Consider the following 24046-nt stretch of genomic DNA (forward strand, 5'->3'; position numbering starts at 1 on the left):
AGCACTTGTCAATTGATTTTGTACAAGTATGTGACAGCGTAAACATATTATGAAAAATGAGGAGCCTGGGCACCAAAAAAGTCAGTATCTCCCCTAAAAAAACACAAGGTGGTGGAGCTTGGCTTAAAGTTCAAATGGAGCTTGGCTTAAAGTTCAAATGCTCCTGTACCCTGCCCTGCAGTATCTCTAACCAGGGGAATTTGATAAGGTAGTTGAAGGGTAATATTACCTTTGCTCTCTCACTGCAATCGAAAGCAGCCTCAGCTTTTAGGTGGACCCCACCGGCTATCTTGGTGAGGTGTTTTCAAGAGCATAGAATCATCCTTTATACTATCAAAAGAAGATGCTGTTTAATTTGAGGATCCTGTTGAACAATGCAGCTCTTAGAAATGGTCCCAGTTTCGTGGTTCGAAATTTTCGGTAAGTGATGGCCAGAGACTGGAGTCTGACTTCAGAACCCTGGTGATAAATGAAATTCTATTCTGCAGAGGAGTGCAGCTTCAAAAGGCCTTTTTCTGCAGGGTGTAGTGCCAGGTTTCACCCTTATTTGAGCCAGCTGTCTCTAATGCCAGTTGAGCTTTCATTTATCAGTCCTCTGTAATCAGATTTCATTGTGTGCTGGGGGTGGGGAGAGGGACTAACTGTGGCAGGTATAACAGACTAAATGTTCTCGACATCGTCTGTTTGTGTACATCCTAAACGAGCAACTGGCTGAAGAAAATTAGAGGAACAAATTTACCCAGGGCCTTCAGCTTGTATTTGGGTTTACTTGAAAACAATATATCATTCTAGGGCATGGGCGTTAATCAGTTCTTTAAAAAAACAGACCGCAAATAACAACTAGATAAATGTTTGCAAGGCTGCTGCAAAGAAACCTTATATGTGATGAGGATAATGAAATTTTAAAAATAAAATCCAAATTTGAAAACTATCCCTGAAATTCTTGGTAGCATGAAAAAGGAGGCTGTCTCCAATGAATTCATTGTAAAAGTTACATCCTGCTTACAGCCATTGAGCATGTGGTGGAAGATGGTGTGGAGTGTGTCCGTGGGGAAGGGGACGGGGTGATGAGTTAACCGGGGAAGCAAGGCCATCAAATGCCGACACCATTGCCAGAAAGCTTCTTGAGTAGTTGCATGTTAACAATCAGAATTTCCCCAGAGCCTCTTTACAACCTAAACCAACCTCAAAACAACCTCACTGACTACCTAAAGAAGAGGCTTCTAGTCTGAAGTTTTCTCCCACTGTTAGGAAGTAGACCTGTGACAGTGGCCCTGGGCCTCCTTTCTCCGGGCCACCTGGCAGCTCTGGGCTCTCTGGACTCCACCATTAGCATCACTTTTTTGGCGAATATAAGACTCTCAGAAGCTGGAATGACATTGTAAATGATACCGTAAATTAAGCCCACAGTATTAGACTTCAGTGGGACCTCAGAGCCACAGAATAGTGCCTTCTATTATTTTACAGATAAGGTGAATGAGGCCCAGAGAGATTATGGGGTTTACCAATTAGTGCCAGTTAGACCACATAACCCAAGAATCTGGAGGAAAACTCAGGTTTTGAAGTCCAAAGAACTAGGTTCAAGGCCTAGCATCACCACTTGCTGGCTATTTGACTTTGAGCAAGTCACTAAACTTTTCTGTAATGTTGCTTCACCTATAAAATGGGAAAAAGAGTAATCCCTGCTCTGCCTACTTCACAGGGTGGTTCAATCATTCATTTAATAAATGCTTATTGAGCACCTACTTTGTGCCACTTCCTACGCAAGTGTTGGAGATACAGTGGCAAATAAGGTAAATAAGATATTTCATTCCAGACACATGAAGTCACAGTCTAGTGATAATCAGTGAGATCATGTGTGTGAAAACTGTAAAGTGACAGACGAATGTTCATTATTTTATTATTACATCCCACTGAGTTACATCAGATAAAAGTGTGATGAAATTTTATTCCATAGTTTTTAACAAAGAATCCTCACTGAGCTGAAAATAATCAACTGAATACACAATCAAAGCTTGGAACTTAAACTTATACTCTTCTTTGAAAATTACCAGTGATGACTGACTTTTTTAAACAATTATTACAGGTTAAATTTTTGAAAGCAAAACGTCTTCCAAATATTTGGGCTTTTTTGGTATTTACTAATATTCTATTATCTATACCCAGTAGCCAGACTAAAATTCTGAAAATCCTGACTAGCTGTCTCTCACAGTGAATGGGGCTGAGGCAAAAGCATGGCTAAATCAGCCCAAATCCATACCTGCTAGTTGAGAATATGAAAGCCTTGAATCACCCAGGTTATTAGAAATTTAAGAGTGTGAGTCTCCATTGAGAAATGGATCATGTTGAAATGGTGTCATTCTCTGTGGCAGGGGTATTTTTCTTTCCCACTCTTTTAGTTAGCCACACTACCTGCTAGCTAGATGAATTCAGAATTGCTGACCTCCAATAAGACCTACAGCCTTTCACGACCTCTCAACAACAGAGAAAAGCTCCCTGTCAACTCTGCCTGGATTGTATTTTTACTTTGATTTTCAGCCTTTCACAGAGATTTGAGTTCTTTTTTTCCCATTTTTCTTAGGAAAGGTGGAGGGCCCTTGTTATAAAACATACTACATGAGTTTAATACTAGAGAGTAGTAGGAAATATGTGGTTAGGGTTTGGCAATGCCACAAAACAGGGACTGCACAGTTTTGAAGTGAGCAGCCATATCGCTATAGACATGATAAAATAACAGCTTAAGTGAGGCTGAAACCATCCATGCAGGCTCCTGGATCAATCATTTTTAGTGAATTATTATTATTTTTTTACAAAATCAATAAGATCAGACACCAAGACTGCCGAAAATACCCAATCCATAGGCTTTTCATCTCACAAACAAGGCTCTAGAGCCTGGCTGTGTTTGGTTAATAGATGGTGTCCCATGATTTGTTGCCTATTAGGAAAACCACCTATAGCTTTTAAAGAAACCACTAAAAAAATCTGTTTCTTTATCAGAGAAGACCAATTTGTAAGTGCAGTTCAATTTCATCTCACAAATAGAAATTTCTTCAGAGAATATTGAGCTAAGCCACCCAATTCTGAGGAGGTTAAGGATTGGAGCCAGAGGTGAATGGTAGTCAGGTATTTCATTCCAGAATTCTCTAAGGGCTTACATAACTCATTATGTTCCCTTCATCCCACACACATGCCCATTTAGACACATGTGGACACACAGACGAAGTGATTACAGGCCATCCATGCTCTTGCGTAGAGATGAGAAAACAGTTCTCTTTGATATTCACATTTTCTGTTACAACTTAAAATGAATGTCTTTTTGAAAACATATTTCTTGACTTCAGAAAACTGTACAAGGCATGAGACCCAGAATGGAATGGGATCATGATGTTTCCCTTCGCCAACAGTAGAATTTGGGCTTTATTTCTAGTTTGTTATTTTTAGTAATTTAGTAGTTTAACTAGGATAAAAGAAGTAGAGGCAGCCACAGATTTTCCACAGTTTTGGGTTTCCAGCCCTTTAATAGTAGGTCTACACAAAGCTAACCCTCATCCCACTCTTCAATTTTCAAATGAGGGGAATTTTTACCGTTTTAGAATATTAACAATCTAAGATATCTTAGAAACTACCTAGTCACCCAGTTATCAATAGTAATTACCACATATGAGTACTATGTGGCAACAGCGAGAAAGGTTGCAAGTAAATTTTTATGAATAAATTCTTATTATTATTGTTAATAATGTAAAGAAATGTGGAAATGATTTGTGCTTTATTTTTCAAATCAATACCATCAGATTCAAGGGTTTTGTGAAAATAAAGTCACTCTCCCTTGCATGCATTGCAATATGCCTTCTTGAGATGGAAAGAAAAGGATGAAATTAAAGTTAGGCCACTGAGAATTCAGATGGCTCCAGTATGGCCCATGGGAAATCTTTTTTTTTCCCCAGTTTTATTGGGAGGGAAATCCTGTGTTTATAAACTTCATGTGTGTTTTGGAAGACAAAGACATGAAGAATCACTGATTTTTAGTTCATTTTCTTAATTTTTCAGATGAGGAATTGAGGGTAAAGATGGAAAATGACCTTCCCAAGGTCATAGTTGAACTAGGACTAGAATTTGAATATCTAAAACCACTGCTCTTTTCATTCCACTGCTTTACTTTGATCCTTCCAAATTGATCAAGTTGGCCAATTTACCCTTGCACAGTATCCTTTTTTAGATATAGCCAAAATATCTAAGAAAAAAAAACACACACAAAGAAAACATGTCTTAACTGTTGCATCAATCTGCAACATTAAAGAAATACCAAAATCGCAGCCATAAGGCCCATTGGCCCTCTCTTATGTCTCCAGAAACTAAGTCTTTATCTTGATTTCTCCATGGGGATCAAAATATCATTTAACACTGAATTTTTCCTACTCTGGCAAAGTCTGTTTCTGACTGACCGCATTTTCCTCGAATCAGGCACTTTCTCTTCCAACAAAATACAGTTATACAAGGGCACACATCCAGGTCTCCCTTCATGCTCCAAACAGTTTACCAGAGTTGGAAAAAGCAGACTCTAGCAATGAAAGGTTTCATTCTGCCAAGAGAGAATACTCTTCCATTTTCTAGCTAGGAAGATATTTGGGTAAAGCTAACACAAGGATCTACTATTACCTTGGCTTAACTTCTTAGCATTCAGTGATTTGGGGGTTGAGAAATCTCTGCAATTATTTTTTTCAAGGCATAAAATTAATGAAAGGAACTAGTCTTGCCTTTTTCAAAAGCTCTGGCTTTAACCAAACTGCAATGACAGTTTTGACAGAAAATCTGTACGTGGTTCCCAGTGTTTTCTCCAATATTGTATCCTCCATATTATGCATTGGCTGAAGAATGATAATGTGGTTTGGGTCTGGTTTACTAAGGAGACACACTTGAGTACAAGAAGACCCAGCATTTTCATGGGAACACTAAACTAGTGATTCTGGCCCTCGTTTGGGTGCTTGTGAACCAGAGGAGGCTGCCTGCAACTGAGGCATGGGGTCTCTATGAGAACTTAATGGCCATTTATGCCAGTGGTTTTATCTGGCTAATTCGAGTGTGGGTTTATCACCAGAAAGCAAGAAATGCTTGATACAGATCAGGAAAAACGGGGCCTGTGGAGGAGGCATTTCAACATAGCACAATTGTGGAGCTCTTCTACTTTTCTCTAATTTTTAGTAGCTTAGGAAAGAGGTGTGGCAAGACCATTTTGGAGCCAAGGGGAGGTCTATGAGGAGATAGTAAACAGGATAGGAATTTAAACTGGCACCATTGTGTTTGCTTTCCTTCCAGTGATAAATTTTCCTGGTTAGCTCTTGATATCTATGAAAAACAGCTCTTTTTCCCAAGCGAACATTTCCTGCTCCACCTCCTGGATAGAATTGAGAAAGGTGGTGGCGACTCTAATGATTTTCCAATGGTGTAAACAGTATAACCCCCTTCACCAGTTGAAATGAAATTGAAAAAAAAATTCCAGTTAATCACTCAAGCCTTCACATGCCGGTATGGCCAGACGTATAGTATCTACCTCTCTATTCTTTTTGTCCCCAAGAGCCCTGGGTACTTATTCTGTTCGAAAGGGGTTTGTGGAGAGAGGGAACCAAAATATCAGTATAGTTCACCGTTACTGGACTTCAGATTTGGCCCTCATGGTGCTGTGGGCAAATCTTGTCCCACCAGATCCTCTCACCAGTTTCCCAGGTTTTTGCACTTGACTCAGACTGCTGTGCCTAGGATCCAAGGTTATAACACTCTTGTTTCACATGTATATGTCCAACCACTGTTCCCAGTAGTGCAAATACTGTACCAGAGTGGTTGAGCCCTGGGGGATTTCAGCTTTAGCCACACACTAGGCTACAATCAATTCTCCTCCATGACTCTTAGGCCTTGTTCAGCCTGGGCTGCAGCACATACTTGCTCTTATCTCAACATTAATTCTGTTTTGGGGGCTCCTGGTGTGTTCCTTTGGCAGGACATTGAAAATCCATCATGATGAATCTCTCTAAATTCATTCCCAGAAATTTGCTGAATTTCTTACACAAATTGATTTACTTCCACTCCAGAGACATACTATCATTCATTCATCCATTTACTTGAGAAATATTTATTGAATGCCTACTATATCCCAGGCAGTGCAATCAGCACTGGGTTTATATTAATGAATAAAATGGGCAGGATCCCTGATATCATGGATCATATAATCCAATGGAAAGATAAAAAGTAAGCAATAAACAGACACATATATATACACTAAAAATTGTGAAAAGTGTTATGAACAAAATGAAGGCAAAGTGAAGACTACTTAGTATAGTCAGAGAAGGAATCTACAGGAGGTGATATTTAAGCCCCTAGCCTAAGTATGAGAAGGATCCAGCCTTGAGAGCTGAAGGGAGAGTGTTCTGGACAGAGGCAATGGTATATGAAAGAGTCCTACAATGGGAAAGCATTTGGAGTACAGGCAGTCCTTCCTTTGCATGGTCCCAATATGCAGGAATTTCAATTACCACAGTTAAATAACAACAGTCTTCCAAGTAGACAGTTCAAGTTTCAGTTCCTTTGGTATATTAATTATGAGTAGTTGCATAAAGTAAAAACTTCATTGCTAGCTCTTCAGTCCACAAATTGCTATGTAAATAACAGATACATGTCATGATCAGTGACCAATCACATCACTTCTTTCAAAGTCTGTTGATGATTGCTCACTGTGCATCTGTTATTCAGTTCACATACAGACAGCAAAGAGTATAGTTGTGTTGCCTTCTCTTCTCCCAGTGATAAACCCATGTGACATTTTATAAAAATGGATCATTGAAAGACGAAATTGTTTAACAGAGATGAAAGTGCAGCAGAGAAATAAAAAATAATGGCAGTTAAATTGGAATCAAATGTAAATGTATTTATAGAAGAAATAGCTGATGGTGGGATTGTTGACCCTGCTACTGTTTGAAAGGCTTTAGCTATGCATCTAGAGGAACTAAATGAAGACAAACTTATCGACATAAATGAGGAAAGTGGTTGTGAAGTGGTTGTGAAGATGTTCCAGAGGAAATGGCAGCAGCAAACACTTCACATTAAAGGAATTCTCAGAGATATTTCACAATATTGAAAGCTCAAAGGATAAAATGTTGGAAGTTGATCCAAACTTAGAAAGGAGTATGACAATTCACCAAAGCATAGAAAAGATGTTTGCTCTGTATCATAAATTACATGCTAAGAAAATGGAGTGCATGTTCAAACTACTCTTGATAGTTTCGGTGCTGATTACATGAGCGGTTACTTAGTAACAATTCATTGAGAGCTGTGCATTTATGCCTCATGTGCTTTTCTTTATGTGTATTATACTTCAATAAAAAAAGTTTTTTAAAAAATGAAAAAGTAAAAAAAAAGAAAACACTATAACTCTCAATGTTCCTAATATTTTAAATTACAGGGTACTAAACATATATCCATTTTACTATATTTTCATTTCCCTATGCATTTATAACTGACAATAAGAGAGTTTTCAATGTTTGACAAAAAAATTTAAAAGTCATAGAACAATTGTAATTTTTCCCATTGATTATTAAGGTTGCTTTGCATGGTGTCAGAGATAATCGTTATTTACAGTCCCACACTACCGCGCAAAACCAGAACTGTCTGTATTAAAAACAAAAGAAAAAGAAAAAGCTTCTCTGCTAACATTTATTGGAGGTGCGATCCCAGGGCAACAAGAGTAAGGGCAACATTATCAGCGGCTGCCATGTAGAGACTGGAGTCCAAAGAGTATTCTTCTGATCACTGTGGTCTAAGAAAAAGAATTTGAAATAAGGTTTCTGTTGCTACATAAATTTAAAAATGAAAGGTCTGGACAAAAAGGGAAGATTCAAGCAGGATGTTTGTGTCTTCTTTCTGTCTTTAAACTCAAATCTGTCAATAGAGAAATAAAAAAAGCCACATCTCACAATGCGATCCCAACAGCAGAACATTAACTTGAACCCTAACCCCACCTCCAACTTAAAAACTTCTTGAAGTGTGTAAAGACAAGTTTTGGAAAGCCCTAGAGACCTTCTATCTCTCCCAATCTGTCTTCTGTTTGGATCACAAAAGCTGGAAGTGGGAGATTTTTTTGAAGTAGCTAAAGGTGTTGTTGGTCCTCCTCTTTCACCATTATTTTCCTACTTCTTTCACGGAAAGGGGAGAGAAAAATTTAGTTCCCTGAAAAATTTTTATTTCCTTTATATTTCCAATTCTTTTTCTCTGAGATTCAACAATAACAACACCACAATTCTAAGATCTATAATATTCACTTAAGTGAAATTTGTAGTCCTGTGAGTATTTAGAAGGGAGTACAGTAGTCCCTGCTTATCTGTGGGGGATACGTTCCAAGACCCCCAGTGGATGCCTGAAACCACTGAACAGTTCAGGATGGTACTGAACTCTATGTATACTATGATTTTTCCTATACATACATGCCTATGTAAAGTTTAATTTATAAACTAGGCACAGTAAGAGATTACCAACAATAACTAATAATAAAATAGGACAATTATAACAATATACTGTAATAAAAGTTACCATAGATCTCAGCAACTTCAGCATACAATTTTTTTTCTTTCTTCATTAAGTCAAGGGCTTTCACCTTTTCACTTAAAGGAAACACTTTATGGCTTATATTTGGCATATCTAATTGCCAGCATCACTACCCTTGCTCTTTGGGGTTACCTGAACACAAGCACCGCCATACCCCCACAGTTGATCCAATACCTAGATGGCTACTAAGTGACAAACCAGCGAGTAGCCTATACAGTGTGAATACTCTGGACAAAGGGATGATTCTCCTGGGAGGGCTGGGGTGGGAAGACGCAGTTTCATCTCCCTACTCAGAATGGCATGCAATTAAAAACTTAAGAATTCTTAATTTCTGGAATTTTCCATTTAATATTTTCAGACATAGTTGACTGTGGGTAACTGACACAGTAGAAAGTGAAACCTCCGATAAGGGGGGACTACTGTGTATACAACAAAAGCCTGCAGAAACTGAGAGTAGGGGGGAGGATTGAATCCCTTAAGTGTAGCAGATTGGAGACTTAGCTTTTGTGGGCTCCAAAATAACCAGGAGTCTGAGATTGCGCTCTAGACAAAAAAAAATAAGGCCTCAAAACTAGCTCATGGGTTGTTTTCCTGTTGTTGATGGATGTGAGTGCAACAACTATAGTGATGTTTCCCAAATTCCTTGAATCCTAGGGAATGGGGTTTTTCAGCAAAGTTTTTTTCCCCCTTTTAAAATAATATTGGAAGACAGAAACTAGAAGGATGTGCAACTATGACATACAACTATCTACTGGGGCTTTGGGGAAAAAAAAAAAGGAGGAGGATTGGCAATGGATGTTAGCTCAGAGCTGGTCTTCCTCAGCAAAAAGAGGAGGATTAGCAAGGATGTTAGCTCAGGGCAAATCTTCCTCAAAAAAAAAAAAAAAGAAGATTAAAAAAAAGATTTAAAATAATATTGGAAGAATTCTTAAGCCATGGAATATTAATGTGTTATTGTAAGACACAGAGTCAAGAGAGTTTATCTTCTGTGATTTTATGTTGCTTGGACATTATTTCAGAAGAAAAAATATTTTCAAAGCTACCCTAAATGTGAATTGGGAAAGATTAAGCTGCCAGGCCAGACATGTTAAATCTGTTTACAGATCTCCAGAAAAAGGATCTAGTTGACTCTGGAACTGGGATTGAAAATTCATGAATTTTCTAGTTGAAAAATGCATGAATATCAGTCAAAGGGTTTACTTCTCAACAATATCGGTACTTGTATATTCCAAGTATTGCTTAATATCATCACTAATTAATATTATCAGAACCAAAAATATAACCAAAATATGTATGTGAAAACAAATTTCCTGCCTAAATGCCATGTCTCTATAGTTATCAAATTGCTGACTACTACTATCCAGATTTTGGACACAGTTTTGTAAGCTTTTTACTACGGTTCCAGTAGAAGGAAGAAAATGAAGGTCTATTCTAGAAGCTTCTTTAGTCAGCAAAATATTTTTGTATATTTACAGTTTATTTTTAAAATATTTTGTTCTTAGTCTAAATTTTTAATTCTTTCTTTATTTTTCTTTATATTTTGTTATGTACATAATTTATTAGGATAGTAACACATATATTATAAATAAGTAAACATACATTGTGGATCCATGTTCAAAATTTTTAATGTTAGAGGTTTGTAATAAACAAAAATTGAGGACTGCTGCTTTAAAGAAATTTCCACTTGGAGAGTATATGAATCACATATTTTTAAAAGTTGATGACAATAGTACATCTTTGAAATAGGAATATTGATCAAAATGTTGATCCACATATAAGCTGAAAACACCAATATCTATTGGAGTTGAATGTGTCATTAGTATCTTATATTAAATCAATCAATCAACCATTAGCCAACTAACCCACAAACTCTTGATCTTTATGGAAGTTCCTTTCCTTACTAAACAGAATCTCTGAAGGACCTAATCTCACAAAAGATCTACCGAAAAAATCTATTCACCTACTAAACACTAAATGAACCAATTAACTCTGCCAGAAAGTTGGATATTTAGGGAAATATTCATTTGTCTAAGTATTTGATATCATGCAGTGAAAACAAAAAATTGAGCAAATTTGTGATTTTCCTACCTATCATCTTGTCCTCGTTGCAAAAAGACATACATAAATCCTACCAGAGAATTTACTCTTCATCTCGAGTAGCACAAGCTCTCTTCTTAGGCTGGAATTCAAGCACAATCATTTTGTGACAGTCGTTTTACTCCTAGTAAAATTAATGTTTAATACATGTAGTGAACCACAATTTGCCCTTGGTTATTCATAATTTCTAATGATATACAATACTAATTATTGTTAAATAGAGATAACACTGGGAATACTGAAAGAACAACTGCTGTCCATTTTATATACTGATTACCCCAAATAACAATTATTGTCACCATTATGTAACAGAATGTTAAAATGAGACTCTTTCTGTCTCAGTTTCTGCCCAGGCCCAATAGGTGCTGACTCTTCCCTCATTCCAAAGTGAGATGCTAGAACACTAAAACAGGACTTGCAGAGGAGATACACAAGAATTAGTTTTGCAGCCCACTGGTGATCACCTCCAGCATCTAAAATGGATTATAGAAACCAAAGATGGGCTGTAGCTTTGAGGAGGATTTTTGAAGTGTTACCATTGTGTATGCTGTGCCCCACCCAGAGGGGTACTCTTCCCTCACCTCAAGCCTAGGGACAATGGCTCCAATGGCACCAATCTCTTCAATGGGAGAGCTTGGAGACACAGTACACTGATATCAGGCCTATACCTGGGAAATCTAAAGTAAGAGAGATTGGCTGGCTAGCTGTTTTGATGGCAGAACAAGAGAGGAGTCTATACTGGGATGAACCTGACTCTTATCAGAGCAAAGAACATGAAGGGCTTCCCATGAACCAATATGGAATGAGAAAGAGACCTAGCATGGTATTGTTTCACATCATGACCAAGAGACCTTCTGAAGGGATGGGGAGATCTCAGCAAAAAGAGTCTGGATGAGAGTTCTCCAAAGGACCCTCAAAGGCACCCCACAAGAGAAAGAGTCAGCCTCAAGCACCTATGCCAATGCTAGATTGCTAGAACAGAACCAGACTTTGCCTGGCCCTTAGCTCCTCACCTTCCCTTGGCTCTTCTTGGAGGAACTGAAGGCAGGGAAACAGAGGAAACAGCTTATGGTCCCTCTTCCCCCCATAGAGGAGGCCAGCTTGCATTAGGCATGAGCCGAAAGGAAAACGGTGTTAAATTGCAGTACATTTCTTAAAGGTTTAAAAAAAATCACTATTATTATTACACATTATTTTACTGAGACTCTTTGAGGGAATAAAGTAAGCAGAAGACTTTTTTTTTTTAATTTTCTGAAAGTTACTAGAAAAGCCACAAGGTCCATTGTATTGACCAGGGATAAGTAAAAAGAACAAATCTCTAAGAATAGATTTGAAGGGCAGTAGGGGGAAAAAGAATGAAATTGTTTTCTATTGTATGTACATTACAAATTCTGATGTACCATCTAATGATTTCAGTAATAATAGCTGAAATTTATCAATTGTTTATCACATTCCAGGCACTGATTTCTATGAATTACATTATTTCTTCCTTGCAACAACCCTATAAGATTGTTATGCTCATTTTCTAGGTGAGAAATTTAGGTGCAGAGAGACGTTAAGTAGCTTGCCCAAAGTTGCACAACTAGTAAGTGGCAAAGCCACTCATATGGCTATTTCCAGGAAATAAGAACTCAACCTCTTTCCTCAAATTCTTTTTTTCTCTCAACACTCAAAATACTGGATATCTAAAATGTAAACCACAGCGTTATCAATTTCAATGCATTAGCACTTTGCAGAGACGCATGAGGCTACATGTGATTTACTACATTTTGTTTCAAGACTAAAACAATGAATCACCATAGGACAAGGGTTTTTTTCTTAAATATATATCTCTTTCCTTTTCTTTTTTGTAGATGTGGACAACCACTACAAAACAAAGTACAGCTGAAGGGTCGTGACCTCCTCACTCTAAAGAACTTTACAGGAGAAGAAATTAAGTATATGCTATGGCTATCAGCAGATCTGAAATTTAGGATAAAACAGAAAGGAGAGGTATGTAGCATTTCCATCTTACCTTCCATTACTACCAATCAGCCTTTTTAAAGACAGCTTTTCCAAAGAAAGAGAGAAAAGAAAACACATTAAAATTCCTAAACAGTAGCTAAGTAATGATACCACACAGTCAAGGTAATTGATTATCACTGTGTATAGGCATATAAAAAGCATAAAAATCAGTTATTCAATGACAAGTCATTGCACTTCTTTCATGTGGAATGTTGAAATTCATTATTAACTGGATCAGAACCTAAGGAATCATTTCTCCAGAAAGATTTTATTTTTATACTTCCTTTCTTTTCTTTGTGTGTTTTCTATCAAGTTAAAAATAAGGATGATACGTTTTTTTCCCAGCAACAAGTTTCAATTGTGCATGAATATCAGATATATGGTCATTAGGATAATGTTGAAAAATTCACAATGATGTGACAGTGTTAAAAAAATTTGGATTAGCAAAGAAACAATTAAACGGTAACCAAGTAGGAGAAGAGATGGGATCTGGTGCTTAGCTATAAGCATTATTCTGTTCTGCATTTTGAGCAATTTATGTTTGAAACACGCGTAATTAATGCAGCAGCTTCATTTAGACTGCTTAATTGTGAAAGCATTTTTGTATTCCAAGCTTGTTCAAAAGCATTTTAAAGAGGTGGTTTCAGGTTGAGAAAGTTTTACACAACTTTGATTTTCTTATCTACTTCACTAGCTCTCCAAGTTCCTAAGAACAAACTGAAAACAGGAGTGACTCCAACTGCTATGGGTTGAGGTTCCTATAGAAGACCTGAAATAAGGAGAAAAGTTCCCCCATGATCCCAGGTCTTTGTTCTTCACACTTTGTATATGAGGAAGGCTAGCTGACAGGAATCTATTTGTTCCAGAGTGCATCCTATCAGGAAGTCCATCTACAAAAGAAGAAGGAGGAAGAGCCCCACCCCACACCCAGACTCTCTAGATTGTTTCCAAATGACTTCCAGAAACAAAGCCTTTGAACTCCCACAGGATAAATGATGAAAGTGTAGCTGGAACTCTAAGCCTTCGTCTTTAGGCATCTTAGTCCCCCATGTTGTGACGGGGTAGCATGTTTCTAGCTGAGAAAACACTTCCGAATTGAGCATCTTCAAGGTCACTGAACATTGACAGGGATTTCCATAGATTTAAGTAAGAAGATGGTTCTAGTATGAAATATTAATATACTTTGAAATAAGTGTTCAGGTTGAACCCAGAGCAACTAATAATACATTCTAATTACATGTCAGTAAGCTGTGGGAGTGCCTGTTCCCTTCCTCCGTTTGTATAGAACATGAAAAAAAAACACTTTATATTCACTTTATAAATAACATTTTGAATGCTTATTTGGAAACAGTAATTACTTATTCTACATTTTCTGATAATGCAAAGAATAAGTTTTGAAACATAATCCTTGATATTGGATATAAAATAAATTTTTCATTTTAATTGTATTCTTGTCATTGATTTTCAGTATTTGCCTTTATTGCAAGGGAAGTCCTTAGGCATGATTTTTGAAAAAAGAAGTACACGAACAAGATTGTCCACAGAAACAGGTGAGTCCACAGACAAACTCGCACTTGTGTTGAAGAGGGGGCCAGAGGGTGACAACCTGGGAGGAGTAGGCCAGTGGGGGTATTTGTCTGTCTCTTTAGCAACCACAAGGGGAAACACTGTCACTGAGAGTAGCAGTGCAAGCCTCTGAATGCTCTTTCCAATTCTCATAGAAGCTGCAAGCAGAAAGATTAGCTTCATCTGTAGGAATTCCATGAGGACTTGCTTAGAAGTCCCAAATAGCTCCTCATGTTCAGTACAACATGTAAGTGGGCACAAATTCTAAGGCCTCAAACTCATGTGGGCAAGAAATGTGTACTTTTCTAACATGTAAAGAACTTTTCCTTGCTTGCACCAATTTTGCTGCATGTTGGAAACCTAATCTCTGCAACATTAGGCAATCCTCAGTCGTTTCAGGGTTTGCTTTGTCAATTTAGGATCTCCTCTCCCTTTCCCCACAGTCATGGTTAAGTCCTGGAGAGTATCTGGATGTCGAGACATCTAGGACCATGGGGATCTGGTCATTGGTCATCAGAACATCATCACCAAATGTCCATGCTGGAGTGTGCTGGAACTTCTGTATCCCCATTGGACCTTGGCTGTCTCCCATTCATTCTGGATTTTGCTTCACTCTGATCACAATACCTGAGAAGTCTCTTGGTTTGGCTCTCTTGACCTTCTCGCAGCTCTCCATGCCACCCTGGGCACAAAGATATTGCAAGGTTCTCTTTACTATATTGTTCCTTGCTCACGCTGGGTGCCAGAGAGTTCTATAACATTTGCTACCTCCTGGAGCTCTGTCTTAAAAGAAAGACACAGGTGTTCTCAGCTCTGGGGTTCCCCAAACTCTTCTGAAATTTCCATCATTTTCCCCACCTTTCAGTGCTTGGCCTGGGGGACAGACAGCAGGTACAGTGTCAAAGGTCCATCAATTACTATTTCTGTTGCTTCTTCTCTCTCGCTCCTCTTCTTCCCCTCCCAGTTACCAGTATTGGAGGCCAGGTAATAAAGCAGGAAGAAAAACTGGCTCTAACTACCCATGTATTCTTTTAAATCTATTGTTTGTGCCTGGAATCCTAGGCTGTTGAAACCCAAAATTTCTTTTTTTCTCAAACTATTATCTCTGTAATGATTTTCAAAAACTCTATTTTGAAACTCATAAGCCACACATAGCCTCTTTTCTTTCTCTCTGCATTTCTGCTCTATCAGACCTCCCTTGAATCAATAATATGACTGCCCAAATAGGCCAATGGATAGGATCAAGGAGGAGGTACCACAAACACAAACACATCATTTGGTTCTTCAAATATCTTATCCTACTTACAAGCATCAGAGCTTCCTAGGGCTTAGAGGCAAACAACTTCTTCCTGCCTTTCTTGCCTTGTAATGATCAGTAATGAGGTTCATCAGATACATAACAAAATGAAGTTCAGAGGGATTAAGTGACTTGCTAAGTTCACTCAATTAATACAAATAGCACCAGGATTCAGATCTCAAGTTCACTGTTCTTACTAATGCAACCCCCTGACCCTCGAGAGAAGGAAGGAAAAAGAGGGGAAACAAGGTGTCGCCTAATCTTTGAAGTCCTAGGAAGAAAGCAGATGAGAACATTTTGCTGTTTAAGCCTGGCTCCTTTAAGAGATCATGTTGACATCTGACATATAGTAAAGGAAAAATGAATATTGCATAAATCAGTCAGTAATTCTCAAGTTTTGCTCCCTTTCAACACTGGTCTTCCACGAGTTGGGCAGAATTTTATCATTTTTTTTAATCATCAGTGCTTAAGAGAGGTATTCTTTTTTGAATTCATCAAAAGAATTGATGAATACATAGAAATTTCTCCATTTTAAGTGTTTTAAAACTAATTTTTCTTAGTTGTTGGTGTTTTCTACCACTTTTTTCTGTTCAGATGTTATGTTTGATATCAAATATCCCTGAATAAGTGATCAGTTTTACCATTCACATATAATGTGGTAGTTAAGCTGTTAATAAAACCAGAAGTGAAGATTTAATAAGCCTTTGGGTGCAGATTCTGTGCCGAGTGCTCTACATTAATTACATGGGTTATCTTACTTAATCCTCATGACAACTCTATGAGGGTGAGGCCATTGAGGAAAATAGGCTGAAACAGATTTAGCAAACGACCCATGGATACATATCTAATAAATAGCAGACCCAGCATTGGAAGATATTATTAAATGTATTTTTTAAGTATCTAATTTAATTTGGACATGTAATAGTCATGTTTTATTCCAGCAAAATTTTTTCTAAAAGTGGCATTAAGCATTCTGTTAAATGATGCTTTTCTATAAAGAAGTGCTCTGAAACCTGCACATAATTGCAAACTGTAACAACAAATACACGAGAAAAGGAACATATGACCATAAAAAGTTATGGTTCACAGAGTAGTCATCATTATACTCAATAAATTCCCATGGGTCTAATTGCATACGGCATCCTGCCAAACTCAACAGGAGAATCAGTCAGAGTAAGTAGCTGCTTTAAATGCTTACAGAAACGGTAAACTTCAACCAAAAACATGGCAGAGCATTTCTATTGTGTACATGTGCATCTTAATAGCTGTCCCTTGGCACAATTTTTCATCAAAACCTGTTACTTTGATATTTAGAATGAAAATAGGTTGTAATTAAAACTGTCTATTAATGCCCCAGATTTGTGCCAGCCTCTGGGATGGGGTGATCCTCACAGGACAGTCCTTAAGGATTCCATCCCAAGCCTGAGTTGCAGAAATACAGCAGTATTTCTGCTTTTATAAGGGGACAGAATAAAATTATCCACCCAACTTAAGCTATATTCATTGCTCATGTAATATTTTTATTAAAGTGTAACATGGCTATAGAAGTGCACAAATCACTAAGCAGATAATTCAATGAATTCTTACAGTGATCACATCCTTGTAACTAATGCCCAGATAGAGAAACAGGATGTTAATAGCACCCAGAAGCCCTCCCTTGTATCTCTTTCCATTTGCTACTCCCCCCACCCAATGGTAACCATTATCCTGGCTTCTAACATCACAGATTAGTTTTGCCTGTTTTCCAACTTTTTATAAATGGAATCATTCAGCATATGCTCTCTTGTGCCTGGCTTCTTTCGCTCAGCATTATGTTTGTGAGATGTATCAATGTCACTGTGTGTAGTTGTAGATCATTCATTCCTCACTCACTCTTCGTGTACGCCTGCCTGGCAGACCGCACAATTCTCCTGTGTGTCTACTGATGATTATATTCTTTCATTGCAAACTAATTGAGCAGATAGACAGATACATTTATTAACTTCGATAAGGACAGTAGCGGATAGAAAAATGCACAGAGAATCCTAAGAGATGGTTCTTTTCATTATTTAACATTGGTGTTTGACATTCAAGGTGAAATAGAAGCTGGTGTTTTCCAAGCTGTTTCAAATTCATCATCTTTATAAAGGTGGCAATATCAGGGGGCCGGCCCCGTGGCTTAGCGGTTAAGTGCGCGTGCTCCGCTACTGGCGGCCCGGGGTTCAGATCCCGGGCGTGCACCAATGCACCGCTTGTCCGGCCATGCTGAGGCGGCGTCCCACATACAGCAACTAGAAGGATGTGCAGCTATGACATACAACTAACTACTGGGGCTTTGGGGAGAAAAAGGGAAAAAAAGGAGGAAGATTGGCAATAGATGTTAGCTCAGGGCCGGTATTCCTCAGCAAAAAGAGGAGGATTGGCATGGATGTTAGCTCAGGGCTGATCTTCCTCACACACACACACACAAAACAAACGTGGCAATATCAAAGTCATGGTACTATTCTGCAGGTATGAAAGTGAAGCACAGAGAGGTTAATGATTGTCTTAGTTCTACCAGCAAGAGCCCTCAGAGCCCTCATGTCGCCAGTGCATGAATTCTATTTTACTCCTTCTTCCAAAGCTTGCAGGGATCTGTGAGGAAAAGAAAGAGTAAAATAAGATGTACTTTTATTTTCTCAGACGGAAGTTAAGATATTAACAGAAGAAACCCTTTGTTCAAAAATATCTGATGTGAATGCATAAACAAATGAAACAAATAAAAGCAGACTTCTCTGGATGAAGGGTGAAGAGAGAGTAGAGACCCAGCCCTCTGCCCTCCTCTCTTCAGCAATGACAGCTCCTGGTGGCTTCTCAAAACCTCTGACACCCTCCTGAAGCCCTTATCACCATCCAGGTCTGATAAACTGGCAAATGCTTGACCTGTGTTTTTGGACTGGGGTCTGATGCTTCTTTTTGATCAGTGACCAAAATTGCAGAGGCAATTCCTTTTCAGAGGCAATGTACCCTCATTTTATCTCCTTCAAGAACTGCTGAAGGCTTTGACTCCTATTTCTTAACACTTTATGTGACCCCTCTTCTTATCCCTACCTCTTAAGCCCAGGCTTGATGTGCATCTTCTTTATAGCACAAAGAGAGAAATGAAAAGGCAACAAACTAATCCTGGCTTGTTACAGCAAAATGACTTCTAGAAGGCGGGGGGAGGGCAAAAGGGGTAAAGGGGGACTTTCGTACGGTGACGGATAGAAACTAGACTTTTGGTGGTGAACATGATGTAGTCTATACAGAAGTCAAAATATAATGATGTACACATGAAATTTATATAATATTATAAACCAATGTGACCTCAATAAAAAATAAATTAAAAAAAAACAAAACAAAAACAAAGTAAGAGCATGATTTGGAGCAGACCTGCCAGGAAGTCTTAAACTTTGTTTGAAACCTTCCTCCATAGTCCCCACCCCTCAATGACATTCATCCCTATGCTAGGCACACAGTAGGTGCACGATAAGTACTTTCTTGATGAATGTGCAGTGTTTATATTTGTTTAGGTGACTTTCCCTGTTTAGAAACAGATTAAGTACTCGAGTGATTAGTGATGGTAATCATCACTAAATTTCATTACCTCACGTCACACAAAACAGAAAATTCTGTTCTTTCTGTTAACAAAATTAGGAGACATTTGCAAGTGAAAACAATAGGTCCTCTCTCCAGAGTCAAAAATTCCTCCTACATTCATTCAACAAGCATTTCTTGAGCACTTACTATGTACCAGTGTTTATTCTAGGTTCTTGAGAGTGATACAAAACTGAGGAAGATCCCTGCCTTCATGGAGCTTACACCCTAGTGGGTATACAGACAATAAACAATAGACATAATAAATAAGGGGGTGATATAGTATGTTGGAAGGTGATAAGTGCTGTCAGCAAGAAGAATGTGCCTGGCGCTGAGGAAAAAACCTGTACTCTCTTATTTGGACTTTGATTATTACTCTGAGTGAAATGGGGAATCTTTGGAGAGCTCTGAGCAAGGCAGCGACATGATCTAGCTAGCATTTTGAATGGATCTCTATGACTGCTCTCTATGACTGCAGGGGGGGGTGGAGACCAGATAGAAGCAGTGAAACCTGTCAATAGGTAGCTCTAGTACATAGAGGCTGGGGCCAGGGTGATAGCAGTGACAAGGGTAAGAGGGACAGACTCTGGGTATGTTTTGAAGGGAGAGCCAACAAGTGTCCTGTGGTATCGAGTGAGAGAGAGATGTCAAGGATGACTTCAAGGTTTCTGTCTGAGCAACTGTGAGCCGGATGGAGCAGGGGGATCAGGATGGAGGGGAAGAGGGGGAGTTCAGTTTTGGAAGCATTGAGTTTGAGATGTCTGTTGACACACAAGCGAAGATGTTGAAAAGGCAATTGGATATTAGTTCGGAGTATGGGAATGAGATTTGGCCTAGAGATATTTGGAAGTTATCAGCATATCGATGGCATTTATGGCCACGGGACTGGATACAATTATAAAGGGAATGAGTGTAGCTGGAGAAAAGAGGACCAAGGACTGGTCCTGAGGCACATCAACATTAAGAGGTCAAGGAAAAGAGAAGGAACCAGCAATAGAGATTGAGAAGGAGCAACTAGCAAGGTAGATGTGAAAGCAAAAAGGTGTGGTATCCTGGAGAGTGTGTGAAGAAAGTTTATCAAGGAGAAGGTGGTGAACAACTTTGTTAAATGCTGCTAAGTCAAGAAAAATGAGAACTGAAATGGCCACTAGATGTAGCAACGTGAAGGACATTGGTAACCTTGGTGAGAGGAGTTTTGGTGCAGCATCAGAGGGCCAAAGCCTTATGGGAATAGGTTTGAGGGAAATGAGAAAAGAAGAACTAAAGAGAGAAAGAAAAAACAAAGAGTTTTGCTGCAAAGAGAGCAAAGAATTAAAAAGGGATACCTAGCAGGGAAATAAGAACAAGAGAAAGTTTGCATTTGTTTTTTATTAATGAGTGAAAAAATGAGAATGATCAATTCAAGGTGTAGGTAACGTAACAGAGAAACGGAAGAATTGCTAGAGCAACATCCTTGAGTAGACAAGGGAGTCTGGCTTCTAGCGCATACATGGGGCATGGAAAGCTCATCTGTGCTTAACAGGGAGGAAAGCAGAATATATGGGTACAGATGCTGGCAGGTGGGGAAATGGGGTGGTAGAATCTGGAAGCTCTCTGATTGCTACCATGTTTTCAGTGAGGTCGGAAGCAAAGTCATCAGCTGAGTGCTGGCTCTACTTTGAAAATACATCAAGAATCCAATCATTTTCTCATCACGTCAGCTGCTACCACCCCACTCCAAGCTATCAACTCTCACCCGAATTTTTGCAATAGTCTCCTGACTGGTCTCCCTGCTTCTGCCCTTGTACCTTCAAAGACATTCTATTAAAACATAAGTCCAATCATGTCACTCCTCTGCTCCAACCCTCCAGTAGCTTCCCATCTTACTCAGACAAAAGTCAAAGTTGTTGCTTCCTCCCTACCTTCCTTCTGCAGCTTCACCTTCTACTACCTTCCTCCTCACACACTCTGCACCTTACACACCAACCTCCTTGTAGTGCCTTGAACCCAACAGTCATGACCCTTCCTCCGGACCTCAGGACATGCTCTTCCCACTGTCTAGTATGTTTCAACGTGGCTTCCTTGACCATGTTAAAATTACAGCTCCTATTCCTTGCATTCCCTATCCTCCCTCCCTGCTCTATTTTTCTTATAGCACTTACCAACATCTAACACACAAGATATTTAATTTACTCATTCAGTTTATTATCTGTCTCTCCCCACTAGAATGAAAGTTCCATGTAGGCGGGGACTTGTGCCTTGCTGTTTACGATGCTTTTCCCAGTGCCTAGAACAGCACAAGGTGCATAACTTTAGAATGAGTGAATAAATTTTAGAATAATGCTATGAGGCCAGGACCTGTTGTGGTCACTCCACAGAGACAAGATGTGCCTCCCACCAAAATTTGGTTTGATTGTTGACAGTGAGGACACCATACATGCACTAAGAGAGTATGAAAAGTTTTATTACTCACATAATGTGGCTTTCTGGAGAGAGTAGGGCTGGCTCCTAAGCTGATCCAAAAGTGGCATTAGAGAGTGGGGAAATGTTACTGGCCTGGGCTGTTATTGTGGTTAGGGAGTGCGGCTGGGGTGAGGATTCCCATGCATAGGCTTGTAGTTTGATCCTCCTGCTAGTGCCAAAGGAGGGAGCATCTGCACTGTCTTATCAGCTTGCCCAGATATAGGGCAGAAGGAGAAGGGAGAGTGATGGTGGGCTTGAAAGCTGGTAGCAGTCAAATGTAAATGGAGTCAGACTCTTTATTACAGAACTCATAGCAAGTAGGGTGTTAATGTGTTTCATGTTCTCTCATTCCACCTGGGATGTAGCACGTTGGATCTGCAATTGATCTTAGGGCTCTAGGCAAACTGCCTGATTTTCCAGATGAAGAAGACTGAGTCCAGTTTCACTATGTTGTCATGTCTCAGTAGATCCCATTGTAAGTTGACTCAGGGGCTGGCTCCCCTGCGGGAAGCCCTAGGGCTATAGGTTCTTAAAAACAACCTTGAACAAGTTTTTAGACTCTTTGACTCTCAGAACCTCTGTCTAAAAATTCTTACAATAATATCTACTGTGCTCTTTGTCAGAGTGAAGGATTCAATGGAACAATGTTCATAAAGTGCCAGCACATGGTAGATATCTGTGAATAGTCATTGCTACAGTCAGAATACAGTGGCCTCTAGCTAAAACCTATTTGGGCTGGGCATATCTAAGAGAACACTTTTAAGTATAAAATAGGTGGAATATAATTATTTCATTTTATGCAGTAACAGAAATGAGGACTACTGTTTTGTTGTGGATTTTTTTGAGTTTTACTTTTAATTAAGAAAGATTTCAAATAAACAGAAAGTAGAGACATTAACATAATTAGCACATAGATACTCCTTACATCAATCTAACAACTGTTAATATGTCGCTCCTTTGATTTATCTATTCATTTTTGTTGCTGAAGCATTTTAAAGTAAATTTAAGCTATAATGACATTTTATCCCAAAATACACCAGTATGCATATTTTAAATAAACAGGGATATTTTACTATATAGCTACAATATCATCACACCTAACAAAAATGATTCCTTAATATCATTTAATACCTGTCCATATTCAAATTGCATTATTCAAAATGTATTAAGGCTTCAGTGGGGTGTTTCATGAGATTTTGGGTCAAATTCCCCTTCATGGGTCTAAAATCCCTCCTCCTGCAATTCACCATGCAATTGATGATTTTCTCCTTTCTCATGGGAAACAGATGGGATTAGAAAATTGTGACTGTGGCATATTTCCCAAAAGATAAATTAGGTATATTACAACAAGGAGGAAAAAAAGTAATGTTTGCATAATTCCTCGAACAAGTCTCTATCTTGTAATTACACTTATTTGCCTTTACATTGTGTATTGAGGAAAGCCTGCCTATTGAACCTGTCTCAAATGAGACAGTAAAGTTCTGATTGGATGTCACCATTTCCCATAATTTTGCCCCAGGGCGTGTGATAAAAGGTCTCTGCTTGTGCCCACAGAGTTTAGCTGTGGCTTAAGGCAGACCGCTCTCTGTGTCATCCTCCTCGGACTAATGGAATGTGCTGTGAGGGTGGGGCAGGAGCCATCATCTGCTCAGATGTCCGAAATAATCTCACATTCTGTGGAGGTTGAAAGTGGTGAGGGTAATACACGAGTGGTGTTTAGCTTCGTCTTGGTCGGAGGATAAATAAAACAGTAGAATGACCCTTTGACTTTGCTGGCTTTGCTGAAACTGTCATTCCAATGCTTACTTTATTTTCAATTTTTTTTAATTAAGGTATAATGTATATCTAGTAAAACACACAGATATTAAGTGTGCAGCTCAATCAGTGTTAAAGAATACATATACCCATGTAACCTACAAACTCTATCAAGGTATAAAACATTCCCATTACCCCAGAAAGTTCACCAATGCTCCCTCCCAGTCAATCACCCCCTCCAGAAGCAACTACTATTTTAATTTCTGGCACTCTATGTTAGTTTTGCCTGTTCTAGAACTTCAAACAAATGGAATTATACATTATCTACTCTTTTGTGTCTAGCTTCTTTCATTCAGCATAATGTTTGTGAGATTCGTCCATGTTGTGTGTATTAGTAGTTCATTCCTTTTTATTACTGATTAGCATTCCATTGTAATCCATGGTATCCCATACTATAGTTCATTTTTCCATTTTCCTGCATGGACAGACATCATTATGTATTTTAAAGAATCAAAACTAGGCATAGCCTCCAAAAGGGCACAATGCTCTATTATTGCCAGGTTCTGAACAAGAGGGTGAAGAAATGGGCACACATCTGAGGAGAGTTGAGTGCTTGTACAAAAAATTTCATCTACTTCCCTCCATTCCTCATTTTGCTTTGCCTGGGAATTCCCTATCAAAGAGGTTGGAGAGCTTTAAAGA

At 38.7% G+C, this 24046-nt stretch overlaps 1 protein-coding gene across 1 annotated transcript in view; it reads left to right on the forward strand.

The window, feature by feature from the left end:
- The first annotated feature begins 343 nt into the window (after positions 1-343).
- Positions 344-24046, forward strand: part of OTC (ornithine transcarbamylase) — a 60474-nt gene continuing 36771 nt past the window's right edge. The window contains exons 1-3 of the mRNA XM_058535210.1: positions 344-420; positions 12540-12678; positions 14159-14240. Of these exons, the coding sequence (XP_058391193.1) occupies positions 344-420; positions 12540-12678; positions 14159-14240 (298 nt within the window). The remainder of the gene's footprint in view (positions 421-12539; positions 12679-14158; positions 14241-24046) is intronic.

This window comes from Diceros bicornis, chromosome X, assembly GCF_020826845.1.
Source record: "Diceros bicornis minor isolate mBicDic1 chromosome X, mDicBic1.mat.cur, whole genome shotgun sequence".
NCBI lineage: Eukaryota > Metazoa > Chordata > Mammalia > Perissodactyla > Rhinocerotidae > Diceros > Diceros bicornis.